General features: G+C 42.3%; 1 protein-coding gene across 7 annotated transcripts in view; it reads left to right on the top strand.

The window, feature by feature from the left end:
- The window catches only part of SMAD1 (SMAD family member 1), a 43,961-nt gene extending 21,784 nt beyond the window's left edge, over positions 1–22,177 (top strand). For 5 of the 7 annotated variants that reach the window (XM_059470473.1, XM_059470472.1, XM_059470474.1 and 2 more), the window contains exons 3-7: positions 9,780–10,037; positions 13,204–13,320; positions 16,085–16,306; positions 18,582–18,838; positions 20,219–21,604. In XM_059470473.1, the coding sequence (XP_059326456.1) occupies positions 9,780–10,037; positions 13,204–13,320; positions 16,085–16,306; positions 18,582–18,838; positions 20,219–20,362 (998 nt within the window). In that variant the 3' untranslated portion in view covers positions 20,363–21,604. Of the gene's footprint in view, positions 1–9,779; positions 10,038–13,203; positions 13,321–16,084; positions 16,307–18,511; positions 18,839–20,218; positions 21,605–21,642; positions 21,733–22,089 lie in introns of those variants that run through there. The other 2 variants (XR_009418303.1, XM_059470477.1) reach the window with 2 other exon arrangements.
- Positions 22,178–22,208: the final 31 nt, after the last annotated feature.

The following is a 22,208-nucleotide window of genomic DNA, read 5'->3' as shown; positions in this document are numbered from 1 at the left end:
GAAATGCACTGCAGGCATGGGTGGACTTCCCTGGTTTAAGCGTGGGAAGTCCATCAGTGTTGGCCATTTCACAAACTCTGCAGCTGTCTGTAGAGTGGCAAGGATACACAGAACCATGATGGAAATGAGGTTGTTGCAAGATTGTTTTGCTGTGGATGGAAATTGCATTTGTCTTAGATCTGCAATGCACAGTGCATATCTTGATGTTAAATATTTCCCTTTGCTGTGTTAGTATTAACTTGGAAATAGTGTGAATGGCAGATGCAATACCCATAATGTATGTATCTACACAGCAGCAGCTTGAGCAAAGAAACTCAGCTCTGGAAAAACAGTTCTGAAAAAATTAAAAAAAAATCTCAGCAATTTCATGTTAAGTACAAGAGGAATAATAAAATAGTCATGTACTTCTACTGCTAGTTGTGTGCACGTCTGGGTTGGTTGCTTGCATTCAGTATTCCAAAATACTGAAAATGAAGATTCCTGAAACACCTCTCTTTCTGTCAGACTGAGCAACAGTGGGGCTCTTACTGTAATGCCAGATTTCATGTTCTAACTCATTTTGCTTTAGTACTGAAAGCAACTACTGAGTTTGAGAACATTCTCATATGGACCATTCATGTCACATTTAAAACCAGGTATTTGTAAATATCCTGTCACTTCACAGAATCACTTAGTTTGGAAAAGACATCTGAGATCATTGAGTCCAATCTTTGACCAGACACGACCATGTCAACCAGACCATGGCACTGAGTGCACATCCAGTCTTTTCTTAAACACCTTCAGCTCCCTGAGCAGCTCATTCCTACATCTGGTCATCCTTTATGTGAAGGAATTCTTCCTAACATCCGACCTAAACCTCCTCTGGTGCAGCTGGGGACCCTGTCCATATTCTGTGTTCACTTCAATGAGTTATGCAAGAGAGAATAAAACTTTCAAAAGATGTCTAACTAAAATGTACATTTCTGGCTGGGTATGTAATGTAGGAGGGGTTTGTGTTTGGTCAGACACAGATTGTTTTGAGCGATGCTGCATGGAGCTGAGTGGGAAAACAGCTTTTGGAAACAGGGGGTAGCTGAACTCCCATTTGGCTTGAAGAGCTGTGCTCCATAACTTCTGACTTCTTTTTTCCTGTCCCTTTCTTGTTCTTGCTGTCCTCCAAACATGATCTTTATTTTCATTTCGTGACTGTCACTCCCAAATTCTGCTAACCATTTTTTCTCATTTTTGCCAGGACATTAAAACACCATTATTGTCACTTTGAGATTAATGGGTAGTGTGAATTCATGCATGAGTCACCACTTACAACAATCTATGGACTCGAGCAGATATGTGTTTCCCAGAAGGCTTAGACATGTGTTTTCCCTTGACAAAGCAGAATTGGAAACTCACATTGTGTATGATACATATTTTGTGTGCAAGGTACATCTTGAAGCTCTGCTTGACAGTGTGGTCTCTGTGTTTAACTGTTTTGTGCAGAACCAGTTACTGGAGATCTGAAGGGTATTATCCATACTTGGGATGGCATCTGTCCCTTCATTGTTGTGTGATTTGTTTCTGTGTTGTGCAAGGTTTGAGGAATGGATTAGTGGTAAATCCTCAAATATGTAAAGTAAGGTAGTGCTCTTTGTTGGGAAGTCAGTGCTGTGGATACATCTCAGTTTCCACAGTGCTAGAGGCATGAATGGATTTTCTACCTTGACACCTTATTCCATCCTGAATAGAAGATAAGCTTGGAAAGCATGAGAACTGGCACTCTGTGGTGTGTCTGCCAGCTACAAAGCTACACCTGAACCCAAGTGAGATTTTTCTGTTAGCCAGCCTTGATAGGAGCAGGTTGTAAACAGTGGGAGGAGGCAGAAATCTGTCAGCAGCCTCAAAGAGGGAATCTCCAGTGCCCCTGCACAGGAGGGGAGTGTGGCACCTGGCAGGCACATGGGTGTGACATGATAGCACCCTTCTCATGCCTGACCTGACCAGGAGGCTCTGCACGGCACAGGGGCCTGTCTGTTCCTGTGGTGTGTCAAACAAGAAAACTAAACTCACAGAAAGCTGCTTTTTGGCACAGTTAACTTGGCAAGCTCAGTGCTCTCAGCTCACTCACATGGAGCCACATGGGGGCACAGCAGCGTGGGGACCCAGGGTGGAGGTGAGGAAGGGTGGCCCTCCTGTGACACTGTGACTCTTCCAGCCTGGAAGCAGGGAGCTGATGGAGCTGTGCTCCATGGTAGGGTGCATGGGCTGCTCCAGCTCCTTGTGTTATGCCAGCCCACAGTTCCCTTGTGCTGAACAGATCACAGGCACTTGTCCTGCTGTGTTATCTTCCAGGCTGATCAGCAGCACAGGGGCTTTGTTCTGGCTGCAGGAACATCTGTCCCAACACAGCCCTGTGGAGGACATCTGGGAAGGAGTGCAGGTGGAGGGATGTGAGAGGAGAAAGTAGAGACTTGTTGCTGGGGGTGGGAATGCAGCCTTGCACTTTGAGTGCCAGGGGGAAATATCTCGTCGAGATGGGTTAAAGTGGCTCAGTGCTGCTGTTCCCTAGTCTGTTGTGTGCAGAATTATTTCTGGAGCAGGGTAGTTAATGGCTGTCAGATTTCTCCTTTGGCAAGGCAAAGCTTTTAATTAAGGAGGGCAAGGTCTGAATTTGATGCCTCTTAAAAATTGGCACATTGAGCTGAACCGGTGTGCTTGTTTGGCTGAATCTGCTGCTTCTCCTCAGTTTTATTTTTTGGTTTAGAGATACCTGTTGGAATTATCCTTAACTATGATCAAGACTTGCTGAATAATTAGGTGTACTGCATACACAGAGGCTGGGAGGAAGAACCTGACACAATGTTTCTCATCCCTCTGAAAATGCCACAAATGACCTCTCAGGGTTTGCTGGAGAATGTGTCCTTCCTGAGACACTTCCTTCCAGCCTCTTATTCCTCAGGTTTCTGTGGAGATACAGCCTCTGCTGCCTCTGTCCTCAGTTATGGCAGTGGGACCAGATGAAAGCTCTCATCCAGGATTTTAGGGGAAAAAAGGGCCTGGATCCTGTTTGCTCTAACAGTGCAATACAGAACAGGGGGTGGAATACAGAACAGGGAGGATGAAGAGGTGCCTAAATTGCCACTGCTATTAAAAATAATAATAATAAGTCACACCTCTAATGTGGCTTTAGGGGAGGAGGTTGAGTTCTTTTGCCTTAGCTAAAGGGGAAGGAAGATGAAGAAACTGAATATTTAATTTTCTTTAAGTGCTAGTGAACACTAGCTCTCCTCCATTTTGATGCAGATTTGTGTTTGCCTCTGCTGTGTTTGCCCCATCATCCTGCTAGGTTCTGACTTTATAATATGTTACAAAGGAGGCAAAAGAGAAATTAACTTTGTTTTCGGGTTTAATGTGTGGAAGTGGTTGAAGGTCCAGTGTTTCTGTAGATGGCTATCCCCCATTTTTTTGCAATTACCAATAAAACATAAATAAAAAGGGCTGAATGGTTTTCCTTTGTTAAGTTTCTCTTCTTCAGAGAGCTGGCTTTACAAAGCTGATGGTGCCAATGTTCCAGCCAAACTGGGGGCAAGCAGTGGTGGCTTTTTGGTGATGCAGACAAATGGAGTCTCATAACAGTTGAATTTTCACAGCTGAAAACTGTGGTGTTCCTTTCAGTTATAACCATTAATTCAGAGTGTGTTTCTGCTTCAGCAAGCTTGTTGCTGGCCAGAAACATTTTACCTGTATGTGCAGCTGCTTTTTGCCCCAAGAGCAGGCCAGGTCCCCAGGCTCTGTAGAGTGCTAGGTGTGTCATGATGGTTTGCTCTTGGTGTGGACTCTCTGCCCATGACTTTAACATGATTATTTTCATACTTGTCTTTGATCTCCTCTGCTTTTGCTCTCAGTGAGGCTCTGAAAGGCAACACACCTACTGCAGGCTCCCACAGATGCAGGCCTGGTGGGGGAGAATGCCAGCAGTGCCTGGCATCTGGGAGAAGGGGACAGGAGGGGGGGAGTGAGAAAGGTAAATGGAAAGCTGCTTCTGGGGTGTAAGGGAGGGCAAAATTGCTGCATCCCTTCAGAGTTAATATGTAGAACCAAGTTACAAAAATCCTTGTTCCTGTCTGATTCCCAGAGCAGGATTTCTGCACCTCTGCAGGCTGGGGGTGAGGAAGCAGTGTCATCCCTGAGAAATTTTGCTGTGCAGCCATGTGTGCACTTGGGTGTGACTTTAAAAATAGCATTGCTACAACAGGTGGGCACAATTATAGGATGGTTCCCCAAAATAGCAAAAGCAACTGTCAGTTTGCTTGGCAAGCAGAATAAAACTTCCTTCATTTTGGCTTTCTGAAATTCCCCACCAGAGCTGAGCTGGGGGAGAGGAATTGAAATGAGGAGGTGGAAGGAGGGAATGGGGTAACAGCAGGGCTTTCCTTGTCCAGCCTCAGCACGTGTCAGAAAAAGAAACTGCAACAGAGGGATAAAAGTTGTCAAGAAAGATATGTTTCTGTCATATTCTGTGTGTGTTTTCTTTCTTCAAAATTAACCAGACACAGATGTTTCTTCTGATTTGAAAGACCAGACTTCCAAGTTTTAACCTGCTCAGTAGGATGGTGACTGTGGCTTTGGTACAGGTAATTTGAACTCTGGTCTGTGTAAATGTCTGAGTTAATACACACTATCACTGTGACTGCTCCTCCACCAAATCTGCTTACAAGGGCTGCCTCACTAATGTGCATACAATTAGTGCTGAATTCTGAGACTGACCTTGGCCAATGTCAGTTTAATCAGAATGTCAGCTTATCAGAGCATCCGCAAATAAAATCTAATGTTAGCTGAATATTGTAATGCAGGAAATGTCCTAATATTACTTGTCAAATGCATTTGGACCAGATGTCTGATGTAAAAGCAAAGTCAGTAAAGTAACAACTGTTTTGCCTTTTTTTTTTTTTTTCCCAAGACATACAGTCTTCATTTGTAACTGTGCAAAATGACAAATCAAGCTTTGGGGTCTCCTAAAACTGCAAAATAAAATTAAGTGTTGAGAAAACAAGACAGCTGTCAGCTTTCTCCTGGAGTAGAAAGTTGGTCTTTTTGTCACCCAAAACAGATTGCTGAATAGATATCATTACTAGAACAGAGGTTTGGAGGGCAATTCTCAAAGACTGGAATTTCTCCTTTTGAGAAACCAGCAAAGCAAAGCTGTGATACCACAGCCAAGGGTTATTGGAAGAGCTTTAAGGAGTTCAATCCTCAGAGATTACTTTTGACACAATGCTTATTAATTTTATATTTTTAACCAAGAATAACTCATGCAACATGAGAACCTAGTGACATGAAAAGTTTTCTCTCTACCCAGTGTTTTACTGTTTACAAGCAAGATCTTGGCAAGGCCTGGCAGTCAGAATGACTCCCTGGTGCTGCAGAGAGCAGCAGGTCCAGCTGAGCATGTGTTGGTACCTGCTCTGTTCCCACCTCCCACCGTGGGACTGGAGTGCTCATCAGGATGCCACAGCCAGCTTCAGCTGCTGTGACCTCAAAGGCAGGAAATGAAGCTGGGAGTCTTCAGGAGGGTTCAGATTTATTAGTTTAACACTGCTGCTGTCTTTCGTTGCTTTTGTTTTGTTTTTTTTTTTTTTTTTTCTTCTCCTAACTCTTCCTTTTTGTTACAATTTAGTCTTTGCAGGATTTTCTTATTTCCAGATAGCGTGAACTTTTGTTTTAGGATTTTCCTTCTTCCCAACCTGCAGTTCTGTTTTTCTGGCAAAACATACGTGGCTTTGCATAAATTCAGATGAAAATGCAGCTATGTAATGCTTGGAAATTAAAGCACTCTGCCTAATGATAGTGTTGTCAGGTCTTCATTAGCACTGAGGGCCCTGTTGTGGTACAAACCCTTTTACAGAACATATGTCAACCAAGTCGCGGTTTTTAATTGCTTATATTTTTCTTTTTTTATTTATTTTATAATTATTTTTTTTCTCAGAAGAAGTAGAATCTACTTTGGCAAGGCAAGTAGATTAAAGTCTGCTTTCTTATATGTGGCCCCTTGTATTTCCTTACATGGTCTTTCAATTTCCATACGTGGAAACAGAGATACCTACCCAAATTTTCACATAACATGCAAAGGGTGTGGAAAAAATGAGCCCTTGAGGGAAACTAGCTGTCATCTGGGCCTTGTGTAAAGTAATCAAAACCCATCTGGATAGAAAATATGCTTCTTTGAAAGAACAGCAGGTCCTTTGGATTGGATTAGTTTGAGGTTTTTCATAGAGAAACTTAAAAAAAAGAAGTCATGTTCATAAATTGGATACTTTCTGTGTTTGCTAAAATCATTATCTCTGGAATGTGAAAATAGAACAAAAAAGAAAAGTAAGAAGATCTTTATTTAGGATAGCACAGCTGTTAGTTTTCTGAAGAAGAACAGGGTGACACGCTGGAGATAAAAAGAGTAGAGATCAGTTAGTTTCTTCAAAGGCCACTATTACATTTTCATAAAAGCATTTCTTCCTTGGTGTGGTTAGTCAGAACATTTATCTGAAAGCCAGGTTGCCTTTGGTCTATCTTCTGTATTTTTGGCATTCTTGGCTCCTAGATGAAATAGCCCTGTGGGTTAAATTGCCCTGTAGCTCTAATTTCTTTAATATAGCTCCTCTAGTTTGGTGCAGGCATACTTGGTCTGATTTGCATGGTAAAAACAAGCTCCCCAATTCCCAGGCTGGCTCGACAGACACGGGATCTGAGCTACAGTTCCACAAACATATCCAGCCCGCTTCCTGGGGGTTTGTCCCCCTCTTCCTTACTAGTAACCTTCCTGGTAGTAGTCCTGGATTAACTCTCAGCTGCAGGTCTACATCGATAGAAAAACTTGGGAGCAAAATTCAGCCCAATATAGCACATAAAACCTTTTAATCTGGTGTTTGAAGAATTACAGAAATCAAGCTGTTGGATGACTTGTGGTTCTACTCCATTAACTTTAATGAGCTTGACTTGGCAAATCTGTTGCAGCAGCTTTTTAAGGCAACACTGTATTCAATATTATGTTTCCTTTAAATATATGCTGATGATACTGATGTTAAATTTGAAAAAAAGAAAGAAAATGAATTTTTTATTGTATCAGCGTTCCCTTCCGCTGGAGAGGAAGGGAGGAATTGTGTTTGCAAATGGTCAGAGGCACATCCTGCGGAGATCTGCACAGCAAAGATGTGCACTGCTTCATTAGTTCATAGCAACAGGTGTGCTGGCTTAGCACCGAATAACTCTCTCATGCTCTCTCCCCTTCAATTATTCCTCTTCCTGGAGCTGGCAGCTGCAGCAGAGATCAGCCTCCTCCCCTGCTGCACTGAGCCTCAGTCATTTGTTATTCCATGTGGCTGAGGGCTGCAGCCTGACCAGAAGCTCAGCGCCTCACACAGGGCCGAGGGGAGCGAGAAGGGTGTGTGTCCCCCTGTATGGTTTGAGCTCCTGGCAGCCTTCCATGCTCCAAAGGGCCCAGTCCCTGCTCATGTCTTTACTCCTGAGTGAGCAGCACTCAAATTAACTCCTCTGTGCTCCACTAGGAGCTGCTTCCCTGCAAAAAAGCTGGGAGCTGCAGAGAGATCAGGTTCTGGCAGTGACTTGGAGTTGGACTGATTGGAGCACTCTGTCCTACCTGATGTGGCCTTTCAGGGCTTTTCCTCCTCATTGAAGGTTTTGTGTATGCAGGGAGGATGTAAATTAGGGGCAGCACTTAATATAAATTCTGCAGTGATATTCTTGAGACTATTTGTGTTGTATCAATACCAGTTGTATTCTTCTTCCCCCTTTGAAGAAGTTGGCATTTAATCACTTGAGGTTGGCGGAGTTGGACAAAAAGCATTGGTTTGCATGAAGGACACCTGGGAAAAGGAGACTTGTTTTTATCTCAAGTCCTTCTAAATTTTGCCAGTGGTTCTGCCCAACAGGAGAAAACATGTATATATACCTTGGGAAAATCTGGCATTGCATTAATTTAATTACAGAAAACATACAGAAAATATCCTGTTCTCCTGCTATTTTAAAATGCTGTAAATCATTTGGCTTCCTCTGATGTCATGTGTGTCATTGTTTAATGTGGGGTAGGGGATGGGAAAGGTAGGTGATGTACTTTCTGCACAAATTAACTCCATAAAAGTTAATGGTTTGACCTTCATCCACAGGAAAGGAAGAGATAGGAAAGCTGTGTTGTTTTAATGCTTAGAAAAGTAAGGAAGAATCATAAAGACAGGAAAGGGAAAATACATTTTAACACATGATCTCATTGTTAATTTTTTCACCGGTGATTTATTATCCCAGCAAATGTTGACTGTGACAATTAAGTAGTACTTGACCTAGCTGCAAAAGGACTGTTTGATTTAACAGAACAAGCTTAATTCTGAGAAACCCTAATACTCAGAGAGTATTCTTGGACTCCAGGACAGTAAAGTAAATACCTTAGTGCTGCTTCTGTAATAGCAAAGTGCTGGAAGAGTAAAGATGCCTCAGTGTCCTGGAAGAACCTGTTTGTCATGTGAAGAAAATGTTGGTTTTTTTTTTTTTTTGGCAATTAGTTTGTAATTCAGGCTTTTAATAAAGCAGCTGTCTCCAAAACACCTTTCTTAATCTGAATGATTGCTATGTCTTTGTAGGCTTGTTGACTACACATGCTCCTATTCCTCTTCTGTGTGCCCAGGTGTTGAGGCCAGAGCAGGAGTCTCAAGGAAAGGGGGTGGTAGCCTTGGCTTGTTTTTCCTGGGTTTTGTTGGTTTTTTGACACCCTCTCTTGAAGGCAGACTATCTGAGGGGGGGTTTTTTCCAGTCCTGCTCAGACATGGAGTTGGGAAATGCAGGTTCTAAAGGGGGATGACGTGAAGAGGACTTGCTTCTTTATTTCTCTTCCACTACATTGTGCATGGACCTCCCTCTCCCTGACCTTGTCTCTCCTCTCCTATCCATCACCCAGACATTTCTGTGGAAAGAAGAGCTTTTAATCCTTCGGTTAACTTGGACTTTGCTGTGAGGCATTCAAAGATAGAAGCTGAGGAACTGGAAAAAGAATTGATTCTTTTATATTAGTGTATCTGGTATCATGTTCATATTCCCAGTTTGAAAGAGACCTTTGTTTCACAGCTGAGAAGGCTTCAGAAGTGTGGTGAGACTCGTAGTTTCTGATGTTTCTCTGATCCCATAGTGGCACATAGTTGCAGCTCAATAGCTGCTCAGTTGGTTTTTTTGAACTACATAATTCTGTTTAAATTGCACAGTTTGTAAACTGACTTGAAGAGTTAATAACTGTTTTAATAGAAACTTGTAAGAACATAGTCTAGGTTAAAAATAAAATTACAGCTGTTGGGACCAGACTGAGTTCAAGGCTTATTAGTATTGTCTTCAGAAAAAAAAAAAAAAGTGTTCTTATTAGCAAGGGTTTGGGTTACAGGCCATTAGGTGATTAGTCAGATGACAAGTGCAGCAGGAGGAACTGCACGTCAGCATTGTCAGGCTCTTCCCAGCACCTCTTCGTGCGAGTGAGACTGAAACACAGAACTGTGGTTTGTTCTTGGCTCCTCTTCCCTGGCCCTCTGTGAAAGCAGGCTCCCATCTGGCAATCCGGGGAGCTGCGGGCTGGAGCTGTGCAGTATCCGGATGTGAGGGAAGGAAGGAGCTCTTGCTTGGACATGTGCTCCTGGCTTTGGCCGCCTTATTTCTGAGGCACCTGTGGATTTGCTGGGGCAGGGGAACAGTGTAGGGTTTTCTCCCTTGTACACCTGAGTCTCTAACGCTGTGGCTTTTCTCCCTTTGTCCCTTTGCAGTTCTCCCTCCGGTGCTGGTGCCGAGGCACAGCGAGTACAACCCCCAGCACAGCCTGCTGGCGCAGTTCCGCAACCTGGGGCAGAACGAGCCCCACATGCCGCACAACGCCACCTTCCCGGACTCCTTCCAGCAGCCCAGCAGCCACCCCTTTCCCCACTCGCCCAGCAGCAGCTACCCCAACTCACCTGGGAGCAGCAGCAGCACCTACCCCCATTCTCCAGCCAGCTCAGACCCGGGAAGCCCTTTCCAGATGCCAGGTACGGTCAGCTTCCCTTGAGAAGGGTGTACAGATGTTCCAGATGCTAGGTACGGTGAGCTTCCCTTGAGAAGGGTGTACAGATGTTCCAGATGCCAGGTATGGTCAGCTTCCCTTGAGAAGGGTGTACAGATGTTCCAGATGCCAGGCACAGTCATGGATGTGTACAGGGTGTTCCAGATGTCAGGTACGGTCAGCTTCCCTTGAGAAGGGTGTACAGATGTTCCAGATGCCAGGTACGGTCAGGTGTGCAGGGTGTTCCAGATGCCAGAGATGGTCAGCTTGGTCAGCTTCCCTTGAGAAGGGTGTACAGATGTTCCAGATGCCAGGTACGGTCAGGTGTGCAGGGTGTTCCAGATGCCAGAGATGGTCAGCTTGGTCAGCTTCCCTTGAGAAGGGTGTACAGATGTTCCAGATGTCAGGTATGGTTAGCTTCCCTTGAGAAGGGTGTACAGATGTTCCAGATGTCAGGTATGGTTAGCTTCCCTTGAGAAGGGTGTACAGATGTTCCAGATGCCAGGTACAGGGTGTTCCAGATGCCAGGTACAGTCAGGTGTACAGGGTGTTCCAGATGCCAGGTACAGTTTTGTTGCCCTTGAGAAGGGTCAAGGTGCTTGGACATGACTGCTGTCATGGACTTTTTTGCTCAATGACACCAAATGATCAGCCAACACTTGTGTTTAATAGCAAACTAACAGATGTAAGGTAATAGAGTACAGAATCTCTTTGTCTGGTGATACTGAGGGCTTTAGTGTTGTCTCTCTTTCAAACACACTTAAAACATTACAGCAGAACTCTTGTGAGGTGTGAGGAGGGATCCAAAATGTTTTGGGGACCAGTTCAGCAGTTTAGCCCACAAAGTGTAGTGTTCAGTGCACCAGAAGTGTGGTTCCTAGAGATCATCCTTGCTTATGATCATAAGTTCAGCGCAAGGCTTTAGCTCCATAGAAAAGGGATATTTCTGATGGTGATCACATTATTGCTACTTGATAAGCAATTTCTTCTCATAGTGGTGTAATTCCAAGAATCTTCAACTGAAAAACAGGCCCTTAAAATAAATTTCAGGCTGTTTTGCTACCTACGGTCAGGGAAGAGCCTTCCTTTGTTGACTGGTGTCTGTAGAAAATTCCTTGAAGCTGCCTTTTTTTGTTTTTTCATGCAGCTGGATAAAAATACTGCAGAAGCAATCTTTGGTGGATTTCTTGATCTAAATGCTGGGAGAAGGATGCAGTACAAATGCTTACTGATGTTGTTTGCCTGTTTCCTTCAGGGGCTGAGGGGAGGGTATGTGTAAACAAAGCAGCAGATTTGTGAAAATCTGTTTCCTATTACATGAAATTAATATCCATAGATTTCTTCTCTTGCTAATTGTTGCAAATTTTTCTCTTGTGAGTGAAAACTACTGAATTTGCTGGAAGGAAGGAATGAGTTTGTATTGGCTTTTCTAAAAAATGTGAGAATTTGCTGTGAAACCAGCTGTCTTTTTTTTTTTCTTTTTATTTAAACATGATTGCTGTGGTTGGGGCTCTTCCAACAGAGATAAAGACCTAACAAGGTCTTCCTGAATGCTGGCTTCTGGAAGTTCACTTGATCTTTGAAGGTCTGTTCTGTCCACATGCCCTTAATGTCTGCAGCTGCAGTGAAGAAATTGAGTTAGAGGGGAGGTCAGGATACTGATGTCCTTGATGCTTAGCTCTGGACAGTTGTCCATCTTGCACTAATGGGGAAAGAGGCTGACATCTGGAAAATACAGAAACAAAGGGGCAAAGCAGTTAGCCTTGAAAACTTTCTAGATACTGCCTCATTTGTTGCCCTTGGCCTTGGAATCTTGTGCATGACCAACATCATGTTTGCACACACACAAGCATTTAAGGCTTAGTAAAACATGAGACTCAAATTCCAGTGCAGTTTGTTAAGCTTTTAGTGCAACCCTGTTGCCATCTCTGTCTTTCTCTGCTGCTTTCTCATCCACCTGGCTGTGTTCAAGAAACAGAATTAGCCAGGCACCTGCCAGCATTAGATCTAAAATACAAAATACCTGCTAAACAATAAACTAGTTGATAAATTTAATGAACACATATTTTCTTAGGAAATACATTAAAAAAAATCTGAACAAAGTCACCACCCCACAGAAAAACCCCCAAAGTTACAGAGCATTCTCCTGCCTTTTGTTGATGCTCATTTGGTTTTCAGAGTTTTGGAATCCCCTGTGATTATTTGCTGTGGTAGTTTGCAATCCATACTCTCAGTAATGGAAATAAATGTGGGATGAGCAGCAGCAGAGACATCACAGTGGTAATCTAATCCCAGTTCTTGCAGCAAAAGCTTGAAGGGATCAGGCAGGGGTTTCTAGCTCTTGGATGTACCTCTGTGCAGTTGATCTGGAGCAGAGTGTCCTCTGTTCTATTGGGAAATGGTGACATTGGCAGCGTCCTGCAGCTTGTAGGAAATCTTTTGGGAAGCTTTCCCAGGAGTGGAATAGGCAGCTGAAGGGCAGTGCTGGCTGGGACACTTCAAACAGAGCTGACACTCATTAACATATATTAACATATGCTAATGAGTGTGGGCATTGTGCATGGGCTCCCATGCCGGTGATGCAGCTCTGAATGGGACGGAACAGAAACACTGACAGAGAAATTCCAGACCCATAAGGCCACTTCTGTAGGATTTGGGTTCCTGAGCGCTTTCTGCTATTCCCAGTCTAGGGAAACAGAGCTAATACTTTGCACTGACAGTGATAAGGCCCTGGATATAGCTGGGATGTTTAAATAATTTCCTGGCAGAATTGTGTGTGTTGGAGACAGAAAAGCTTCTGTTCACTTTTAACATATTCAGTATCTACTGCGGGCTGGGCCTTCTTTGTGCCCTGATGTTTGTATGGCACTTTGAGCCTGCAGAACCGTGGGTTGGAAACACAGCTGAGCTTTCTTTTGTGGCTTTATGTGGGGGTGAAGTGACTTGTTTTTATTGCAGTTGTGCTTAATATACACAGCAATTCTTTGCTTTCCTTATTCGAGGTCCATGATTGCTTTTTCAGATTTCTGGTGGGTGGAAGTTTATAGCTGAGTCAGGCTGGAAGCATTTCCAGGCTCAGAGTGTTTATGTGGATGTGTAGATGTGCTTTAAAGAGAGGAAAGCGCTCATGTATCTGCCTTTTCTATATTTAGCTGATACTCCCCCGCCCACTTACCTGCCTCCGGAAGATCCGATGACACACGATACCTCGCAGCCCATGGATACCAACATGATGGCACCTGCAATTCCCCCTGACGTGCACAGAGGAGGTAAGAACACCTCCTTCATGTTTTCTGCTTCGCTTCTTAAGAGTAAAGAACCTCCAGAACTTAGGAGTAATAACTGAGCTTTAATTTTGGATGGATGTTGTTCATGAAAATTTTTGTCTGTGGAAAAGCAAAAAACCGGCCGTGTAATTTTTCTTCTGTTGTTGTAAGGGATGAAATAGTAAAGCTGGAGATTATTTATAAATGTAAATATTTATTTAACAGAGGAATATATCCCATGACTTTAAAAATGTAAAATATATGGGGTTTATTACTTTCTTTCTCCCAGCCAACTCAAAGACCAAAGTAATTTTATGTTTTCTATTGGGAACTTCCACTAATCTCTGAATGGAAAGAACTCCTCTGAGGCTGCAGAATACTGAGTAATCTGCCTGAGGTGTGGCATTGCTAGAGACTTTAAAAGTCTGTATGAAATAAAGGCCTATTGCTTTATGTGCTGTGACACAGACATCTTTTTACACATTGCTTGTTAAAGCCACAGCAGCGGCTGTGGCTGCTGAGCAAAGGGTTCTGTGCATTCATCATCACCTTGTGAGAAATGAGGCCTTCAGACAACACTTCAGCTTGCACACTTGTGGCCCATGCCAAGAAAAAGCAGCAGGCTGGATGCTGTGCCAGAATGATTATCAAGATCACAAGCTATGAACAATTGAACTGTTGTGTGTTTTGGATTTTTTGGTGTTGGTGGGGCTTTTTGGGTTTTGAGGTTGTTTTTTTTTGGGTTTTTTTTGGTACTTGTTTTGTAGCTAAGCTCAATGTCTGGTTTCAGGAAGTATATCTGCCCTTTTAGCACAATTTAGATGGCTTTTGTGTTAGCCTATTTACTCTCTTCTTGGAATGAGTTTTACGTGTGATAAACTCAGTCCGTAGCACTTCCATTTTTTGCTGCTCACACAGACTACACTTTGAGGGTATGAGTAGTTTGCAGGAATTTTGGGCCAGAAATTTACTGCCCCAAAATATATTTATCAAACTTCATGCCTAACTGCAGACCTCTGCAGTTGTGTCTCCCTCTTCCAAAATGCATATTACAGAATTCTTCTAATACATGAGACATGATAAAGAAAAAAGAGTTTACATTTTTCTTCTTGCTCTTTATCATTCAACCATTTCAAAATAAAAATTGTCTATTGATATTTTTCCTTTCTAGTAGTTTAGTACAATGGATTTTCCTCTCTGTCCCTTCATTAAAAAGAAAAACTTTCAGATGCCTTCACATGTTTATTATTCACATATGTATGCTGTGATAGCAGGACTTCTAAACAATCTGCTGCAGGTTGTAGAAGAAAAGTTTTTACTGTGAACTTACTGCATCATTTTTTGTTGCAAACTTTGTAGAAGCGTGTTCTTCATGGTGATTTGTTAGTCTTAAGAGATTTGATTGAACAAGCTGCATCCTGTCAATGGAGTTGGGTAATTTCCATTGTTGGCCCATGCTGGGAATAGAGAGACTAAACGCACCTGCTCTGCATGACTTAAAGCAAATGTGAGGAAGTCAGTATGAAATCTGTGTGAGAGAGATATGATTAATTCTGTAAGAATGGCCAACTGGCAAGATTTCTTCCTGACTTTGAGAACTGGGGCAAAGCTGCAGCTTTGATAATTGCTGGCATCTTTATGGGAATTAAAAATGTAGCAACCTCTTACTAATAATTATAGGCTGTTTTTTCTTCCTTTTTTTTCCCCTTTTCAACAGTGATGTGAAGGGATAGAAAGTGCCAGATTATCAGGAAAGATCAGCTTTTTACCAGTGTTTTTAAGCAAGTTATTAGCAATCAACGCTATGTTCAGAAGTTTTGCCACAGTGATATAGGATGTGTTATCCTGCTCTTGATTATTTGCCACCTTTTGTATCTACTGTGTACTGCTGGTTTGAGGGGGACTTTTGGTTTTTTGTTTCTGTAACAGAAACTCATAGTGGTGTGATCTGTGAACAGAGGAAAATATGAACACTAATCTTAGTTGATTGATATCAGTAAAATCTTGGAGCTGGGAGAAGGAAACCTCTGGCCAGAAAAAACAAGTTTTCCCATATTACCAGTCTGATTTTCATTTTAGCACTTTGCCCTGTAGTGGGATCTGCACAATTGGTGTTTCAGCAGCAAGTCCGACTTTTCTAATCTTAGTAGTGAAATAGTGTCCTTCATTTGAAAGAAGGCACACATAAAGCAACCACAACCCCTCAGTAGCCTCTTTTTATTTGGGGCTGTGCTTCATGCATGTTCTGCAGAGAAATATCAGTCTCTCTTGGGTTTCTTGAAGTCTCCTACCATTCTCCCAAAAAACCCAGGAGAAAGACTTGGTCACACTCTGAATGCTGAAAGATTCATCTGCTGACTGTATATTTAAGCTGCCTTGCTGTACTTCTTTGTAAAGTGAAAAATGGTCTTTGATGAAGTCGTGTGATGCTGTTTCTTCCGGTTGCTATACAACTTTGCAATAAGCAAACAGGTGACTTGAAGATAGTAAAATGAACTGAAGTAGAAATACATCTACTGAGTAGGAAAGGAAGCTGAGTTGTAGAATTGCAGCAAATGGGACAAGGATATTGCGGCACTGCTTGGGATGTGCCCAGGAGCTTCCTATACTTTTCTGTTCATACCTAGTGCCAGCCTTTGTCTCTTCTGAGTCTTAAGTTGAAATTATTTTGCTCCGTGTAGCCCGAATCTGCCAGGTTAGGAGTCTTTTCTCCTCAAGCCTGTGTTCCAGCACTGTTGGGCTGTAAGTTTTCCATTGGGCTTTGCAGATGTCCAGGCCGTCGCTTACGAAGAGCCCAAGCACTGGTGCTCCATCGTCTACTACGAGCTGAACAACCGCGTCGGGGAGGCGTTCCACGCGTCCTCCACCAGCATCCTGGTGGATGGCTTCACTGACCCCTCCAACAACAAGAACAGGTTCTGCCTGGGGCTGCTCTCCAACGTCAACCGCAACTCCACCATTGAGAACACCAGGCGGCACATCGGCAAAGGTGAGTTTGGGATGTGGCCATCCATTGGCAAAGGTGAGTTTGGGATTGGCCATCCATTGGCAAAGGTGAGTTTGGGATGTGGCCATCCATTGGCAAAGGTGAGTTTGGGATGTGGCCGTCCATTGGCAAAGGTGAGTTTGGGATATGGCCATCCATTCTGGGTGGGGGTGGTGTTTCCCAAGACTTGACAACCAGGGCTACTTCCCTCAAGACTAAACTGCTCTTCCCTAGCATGTGGGAGAGGTACTTGTGAGTTTGGAATCTGGCCATCCATTGGCAAAGGTGAGTTTGGGATCTGGCCATCCATTCTGGGTGGGGGTGCTGTTTCCCGAGACATGACAACTTGGGCCACTTCCAAGAGTGTAAACTGCTCTTCCCAAGCATGTGGGAGAGGTGCTTGTGTTGGTAAACATATAATTTTCTGGCCTAGTCATATAAACAATATATTGTTCCTACCTGGTTTGTAATTACAGGAAGCTTTTACCCTTAATCAATTTTTATTTGCCTGGAGGCTATTGAAATCTAAATTAGAGGTTAAGGCAGTTTGTCTAATGAAATGTCTTGATTTATCTTGATTATTGCTGTATATGGAAATCCAAATTGTGGTTCTTGGCACCAAATGTTTTAGCTAGCCTTAGTTCTAACATAAATGAGCTATCCTAACATGTATTTTGGGAGATAACCTGCTAAAACAGTTTATTCCAAATGCATTTTTCACAGGCTGGTGATTCTTTCAGTGGGAATTTTGTGCTTCCACTCTGTGTCTGTGTCTCAGCAAAAGAGAAAATCTTCACCTTTATGCCTGACTATTTAATATAGTCCTCTTTTCTGAGAACTCACCTGTAATGCAAATGGCAGGCAAAGCTGAGTGGGCCTGCAGTGGGCCATTCCTAAAAGGCACATTTTTTAGGTATTTACATTTTTGGTAAACTGTAAATTTTCTGAGACAGTTGAGGGTTCAGCATGCCTAAGCAGTGCGGTAGATGTGCCAGTTCTTGAAGAGGAGAAAAAAACTGAAGCTGAAAAGAACTGTCAGATCCTAAAGTCTGAGCCCCCAGTCTGGAGAGCTTTTCTCTTCATGGGAACTTGTGCAGCTCTCAGTAGTGCACCACACCTGTGTTGTGCCACTCAAGTGTTAATACTTCTTCCTTCTTTTCCTCCCCATCCATCTTCCCAAGTATCAGGATATTTATTTAACACCTCATTCATTTTTCCTGTTAGGAGCAACCCAGCTGCAGGCAGAGTTCTGCTGAAGCACTTAACTGCGTGTGTACCAAAGCAGAGCGTGGGAGAGACAAGGATGCAGTTCAATAAGTAAAGGTGTACAAGTAATGGTGATGTAGAACTGTTGGTCTTTGAGAAAGGAGGAGTAAATCCCAAACTTGAAGACATAGCCATAAATGTTTTTGCAGATCAGGTGGGAGTATGTATCTACCCACACAGTCAGTGGCAAAATCTTACATGACAGAGCACAGTCAAGGCTTTTTTACCGGACTGCAGTTGAGTTTTCTATTCTCCATGTTCACTTCTGTGATTTGTGACATTGTGGGAGGTTTAAGTAGCAAATAAACCATTTTTAAACACAGAAGGTAAATTTTCTTGCTTTCTCAAAACCTTTAGAATTGACTCCTACTGACACAAAGGGTTGTCTGTATGTTACTTTTTTGGGGCTTTGCTGCTGTGGATGACAGGTGAAGGAGCAGGCATGAGATGGGGAGAGGACTGTAAAATTGGTGTGTAGCCTCATTTGGCAGATAGGTCTGAGGAATGCAAAGGCCTTTTTTTCCCCACCTGGCTTTCTGGAATTAAAGCTAGCTGACAAAACTGAGGCTACCCAAATTACCCAAGACTTTTCCAGAGAATCAAGCTTGGGGCTTCTTCAGTATCTACAAATGATGCAGCAGGTTTTTGCTCTCTCTGCTTGCATTCCCAATTACTGCTTCACTTAAATATAATGAGAAAAAGTTCAAGTGGTCAGGTTGTCCAGTGGAAGGCATCAAAACTACTGTGCTTGCTAGTTTGGTGTTGTTGAATATACAACGTTGATTCCCCATACATACATACATACATACATACATACATACATACATATATACATACATGCATACATACTCTTCTTTCAGATTGCCTGCTGATGAAAGAGAAAAGTAGAAATGAAGACAGATGATACTCTGATATGTAATTAAGGTTTATCTCTTTGAACAGAAGCCTATCTCTGTGGAGACAGAGCATGAAAGCAGACACAGAGTGTGAATTTGCCACCTTCTCCTCGCAGGTGTCCATCTGTACTACGTTGGAGGGGAGGTGTACGCTGAGTGTTTGAGCGACAGCAGCATCTTCGTGCAAAGTCGGAACTGCAACTACCACCACGGCTTCCATCCCACCACGGTCTGCAAAATCCCCAGTGGCTGCAGTCTGAAGATTTTCAATAATCAAGAGTTTGCTCAGCTCCTGGCTCAGTCTGTGAACCATGGCTTTGAGACAGTGTACGAGCTTACTAAGATGTGCACTCTCCGGATGAGTTTTGTAAAGGTATGTGAGCAATTTGCTTGAGATTGTTTTGTAAGCAAAGTATTTTTTTTTTTTTTTAATGCAGTAATTTTGAATGGTCCAGTAAGTCCCTTCATCAGCCTACTAATGGCTGTTAATTTTAAGGATGGAATTGCTCATTAAGTCTGACAGATCTTAGTGAAATTAAGTATTTGTGGACAGAAAACATCTGACCCACATACTTAGAAAGCTTGAGGTGACTTACAGAAGATGTTTCTTCACATAAGTCCTCTATATCTTGACCAGCAACTCCCAAATTAGGAGCTGCAGTCATTATTTAGAATAATATGCATACCCTTCTATTCTAGAAATGCATGCAAGGTCAGGATTTGTGATGTGGCTGTTGTATGAGTGTCAGCATAGGTACTGATATGAAAGGGCTTGTCTTTAAATGAAAGTAATCAAATGAAGATAGTGATATGCTGCAGTCTTCTCCATGATGGGAGGATGAGAGCTTTCAGATGTGTTAAGACAGGGGTTCCTAAAATGAAATAGGCTGTTTACAGCTCTGCATCCTACAGCCTAAACAGTCAAACAGGACCTCTTGTGTATTGGATGTTGCACTGCACAGTGTTCAGAGCTGCTGCCAGCTGTGCTGGGAGCTGGGAAATCCCTTCATTAGTGATTAAACTAATACAGAGCAGAGCAAACTGTACCTGCAGATGTCGTCTTCTCTTCAGACCTGCCCCAAAAATGGTTCACTTACAAAATACAAATTTTGAATGCTTTTAAATATCTCTTCATATCTTTGGTAATTACTGTAACAGAATCAGGTATGAGCTGAAACAAAACCTGTCTTAAGTAGAGAAACAGCCTGATGGGGGATGACTATGGCCTCTTTCTCCAAGGAGGAATGCTTCTGACTTACTGCTCAGTTTATCATCCCCATCCTGAGAATGATACTTTGGTTCTTGTCAGATAGATGCCTCACCCCCATTTCCACATCAGTCTTATCACCTCATCTTTTAATTTTTTGATCTGTTTGGCAGCATTTCCACCCAATTTGTTCTATTTTCAGTCTTGGCAGAGAAGATTTGAATATCCCCCTCTTCAGAGGCTTTATAGGGACTTCAGGCAGCTGGCAGTGATGTATGGGGAAATTCTGCACTGCTACAGATTTTGTCTTTAAAGATTTCCATTCCAAGAGATCTGAAATGATACTTTTCCACATTTATAATTTTTTTAGCTTCTGATTTGTTTGTTGAAAAGTGATAATAGTTGGTGGGTGCTATGGGTGCTGTGCCACCCTGCTGATAATGACTGTTGAAAGCTATTTTGGTAGGAAGTACACTTTTCATATATTTAGTATTATATTATAAAGTGATTTGTTTTTTCTTTCCCCACTTATGATTCTATTTCCAGGGCTGGGGAGCTGAATATCATCGCCAGGATGTAACGAGCACTCCATGCTGGATAGAGATACATCTCCATGGTCCCCTTCAGTGGCTGGATAAAGTACTTACTCAGATGGGCTCTCCTCATAATCCTATTTCTTCAGTGTCTTAAAAGGTCCCAAGCTCCTGCATTTTGGAAACAGTTGAGCCTTGCATGTACTTGAAAGATGTATGAGTCAGACACACGTTTTTATTTTTTTTCCCCCCTCAGCTGGCAACAGCTGAAAAAGAGCCATGAAAACACTTGACTTCTGTGACCAACTGCTGGGTTCAGAAAACAAAGATAAATAAACCCCTTTGACATACTGTTGGTATAAAGAATTTTAGTTTACATTGTAATGTACTGTTGTGGAGTTGATTTACAGGGCTTAGTACAAGAGAGATAACAGAGCCAAAGCCAAACTCAGTGTGCTGGACAGAGTTCCCGAAGGATTTTCCTGCAGCCGTCACTCTTAAGGTTCTCCTTCCTTACCTTCAGCACTCACTGGTTCCCCCCACGTCCTCTGGAGCTGAGAGTGGATGTTGGCCAAGTCTGCTTCTTGCAGCCTCTCTTCAGTACTTCTTGGAAACACTACACTGATGGCTGCTGTTCTCTTTCAAAGTAAAAGAAAGCATAAGGTTTAATCTCAATAACTGTGTGCTATCTCTGAAATTGTGTCCTGACCATACTGCTGTAAGAATGTTAGGTATGTTCTTTTGCTAAATGTATGTACGATGTATTTGAAAGTTTAGAAATTAATTAGATTTAGACCATAAAGGAATTAGGAATATTTGAATGGGGGGAGGTGGGAGTGGGAGGGGAAAATGACAGCTGAAATGTAGAATATATTGTAAACATAGCGTGTTAGTTTAAACTGAGGTCTGAATTTTGTTGTGCATTTTGTTTTCATAGTGGCTTCATCTTGTTAGTTCTGACTATTTTTGCCTCTTCTTTTTCCCCCAAAGCAATTGTGCAGCTTCTTTTACCCATGAAGAGGACAAAATTATTAATTACTGCAGTTTGAAGGCTGTAGCTCTATGTATTTCAAGACAAATTTGTACAGAGTGCTCTTTAACTATTGAGCAGTTTTATACAGTTTATGTAACAAAAGTAGGCTTTTAATTTTGTGAGAGAATCTTGTTTTGCCAAACCTAGTAACTGTTAATTGTCTGGAGAAGTTCAGTATCCCTGTGGGGGTCTATTTCAAACTTTAAAAAATATATATATATTTTTAATTTTTTTTCTGCTTGGTTTATTTTCTTCTCTTTGCTCTTTTATATTCATGTAAGCTGTAGTACTTTCAAGTACTTTTATTCCAAAACTAGTGGGTCCTCTTTACTGGAAATTTTGAATAAAACCTGTTGTTACTGCTTACATTTGATTAAAACCTTGTCTTGTCCACTTCTTAGCAGACTCTTAACAAGCCAGATAAAGGTGTGGTCTTGGAGGAGGAACAACTAGAAATGAAGATGTGCTGAGCTTAGATGTAATGATTAGTACAGGTTAGTAGCCCTGCTAAACTCAGGAGCAAGGGGAGGCTGAGCAGCAGAGCTCAGTGTGTGTTCAGCCAGACACAGAATGCATCTGTCTGTCTCTGTAATGACTAACTGAGTGGTAGCCCTTTTTGGAGTATGAGTCAATGCCACCTTTTTATCTTCTTTTTTCCTTTTTTCTTTTTTTGGTGGTTTTGTTAAAGTTAATTCCACAGCTTGGCTCAGTATATACATTTTTTTAAATTAAAAAATTAAAAGTTCTCTGCTTGCTCAGGGGAAAAATCCATAATGTACAAGTTCCCTATTGAGAGGAACCTGCTGCTTTTACATACCAAGAAAATAACAGGTTTTTTGGTTTCTTTTCAGATTCAGTTTGACATATCTTTTTCATAAAGAAGTGGTCATAGCACAAATGTAAGTCTTAAAAATATATAAAATTTAGAGATGACCAAAAAGTGTAAGAATGCTGTTTGCTGCTCAGGCAC

Source organism: Ammospiza nelsoni, chromosome 4 (genome assembly GCF_027579445.1).
Source record: "Ammospiza nelsoni isolate bAmmNel1 chromosome 4, bAmmNel1.pri, whole genome shotgun sequence".
In the NCBI taxonomy this organism is placed as follows: domain Eukaryota; kingdom Metazoa; phylum Chordata; class Aves; order Passeriformes; family Passerellidae; genus Ammospiza; species Ammospiza nelsoni.
This window is presented reverse-complemented; position numbering and strand designations above follow the sequence as displayed.